Source organism: Penaeus monodon, chromosome 23, assembly GCF_015228065.2.
Source record: "Penaeus monodon isolate SGIC_2016 chromosome 23, NSTDA_Pmon_1, whole genome shotgun sequence".
Lineage (NCBI taxonomy): Eukaryota > Metazoa > Arthropoda > Malacostraca > Decapoda > Penaeidae > Penaeus > Penaeus monodon.
The window spans coordinates 34,324,154-34,325,172 of NC_051408.1; the positions used below are offsets into that span (position 1 = coordinate 34,324,154).

Here is a 1,019-nt window from a genome sequence, read left to right on the forward strand (position 1 = left end):
TTTTCCTCCCTTATGTCAACTATCATATTTTTAGCATGCTTATAATGTACATTTAAATTATTTGGCAAGGCCTCATTATAGCCATGATTGGCATGTAATCGTCCAGAAGCTCCCAACATAGGTTTCACCTCATAAAATGAGAAGGTATGTTTCTTGAATATCAAAATATGTAGACATTCTGCACTGTAATATTATTGTTCTGATGTTAATTATTTTCTTTGCCCTCCAGTTTTTGCTTTATTTTTATTTATCTATATATTTAAAAACAAATTTGAATAATCTTTTAAACATTTTAACTTTTAGAAAATTTGGAGTTTCATTATCTAAAATATCACACCAATACACCAATACTTTTGTAAAGGAGAATAAATATTTTCATACATTGTTTTCACCTATTTATTGAAAAGGGTCATCCATTCTTTTTTCAGGTATGTAGAAGCCAAGTCAGACAGAGTGACGGTGGTATTCAGTACAATCTTTAAGGATCCTGATGATGTAATTATTGGCAAAGTGTTTATGCAAGAATTCAAGGAAGGCAAGAGAGGGAGTCAAACAGGTAAGTAAATTTTTTTTGGGGGGGGTTATTTAGATATCTTATTTATGGCCGAAGTATTTAAGAAAAAGGGGTTCATTTTGGTTTAAGTTGAATTCTACCTTTTAACTTTGGAATGAGATTGTTTTAGTTTTGATTCTGATATTGTTTTATTAAATGGGGAGCACAAAGCCTCTTTATTATCAGCATTAGATAAAGAAGGCATCCTCCTGCCAGCTGATAAAGTAGATAAGGAGAGATATTGATGACTCAGGCCTTCATTGTTCCATGCCTGTGAACTGAAGAGGGCAAAGGAGAGACAAATTAGAACATTTATAAAAGACTTAATGGTTTAATTTTACCCATATGGCATATTTCAGTATTTTCTCTCAATTAGGAAAAAGGACTTAATTTTTTGGTTAATCCACTAAAATTAATTATCATCCAAACACATTTTACATAATGCTTTTATCATGTTGTCTTCCTG

General features: G+C 31.2%; 1 protein-coding gene across 1 annotated transcript in view; it reads left to right on the top strand.

Moving 5' to 3' along the window:
• The window catches only part of LOC119587949 (probable actin-related protein 2/3 complex subunit 2), a gene marked incomplete in the record, with an annotated part of 15,359 nt that overhangs the window by 6,922 nt on the left and 7,418 nt on the right, over positions 1 to 1,019 (top strand). The window contains 1 exon segment of the mRNA XM_037936660.1: positions 429 to 556. Within this exon segment, the coding sequence (XP_037792588.1) occupies positions 429 to 556 (128 nt within the window).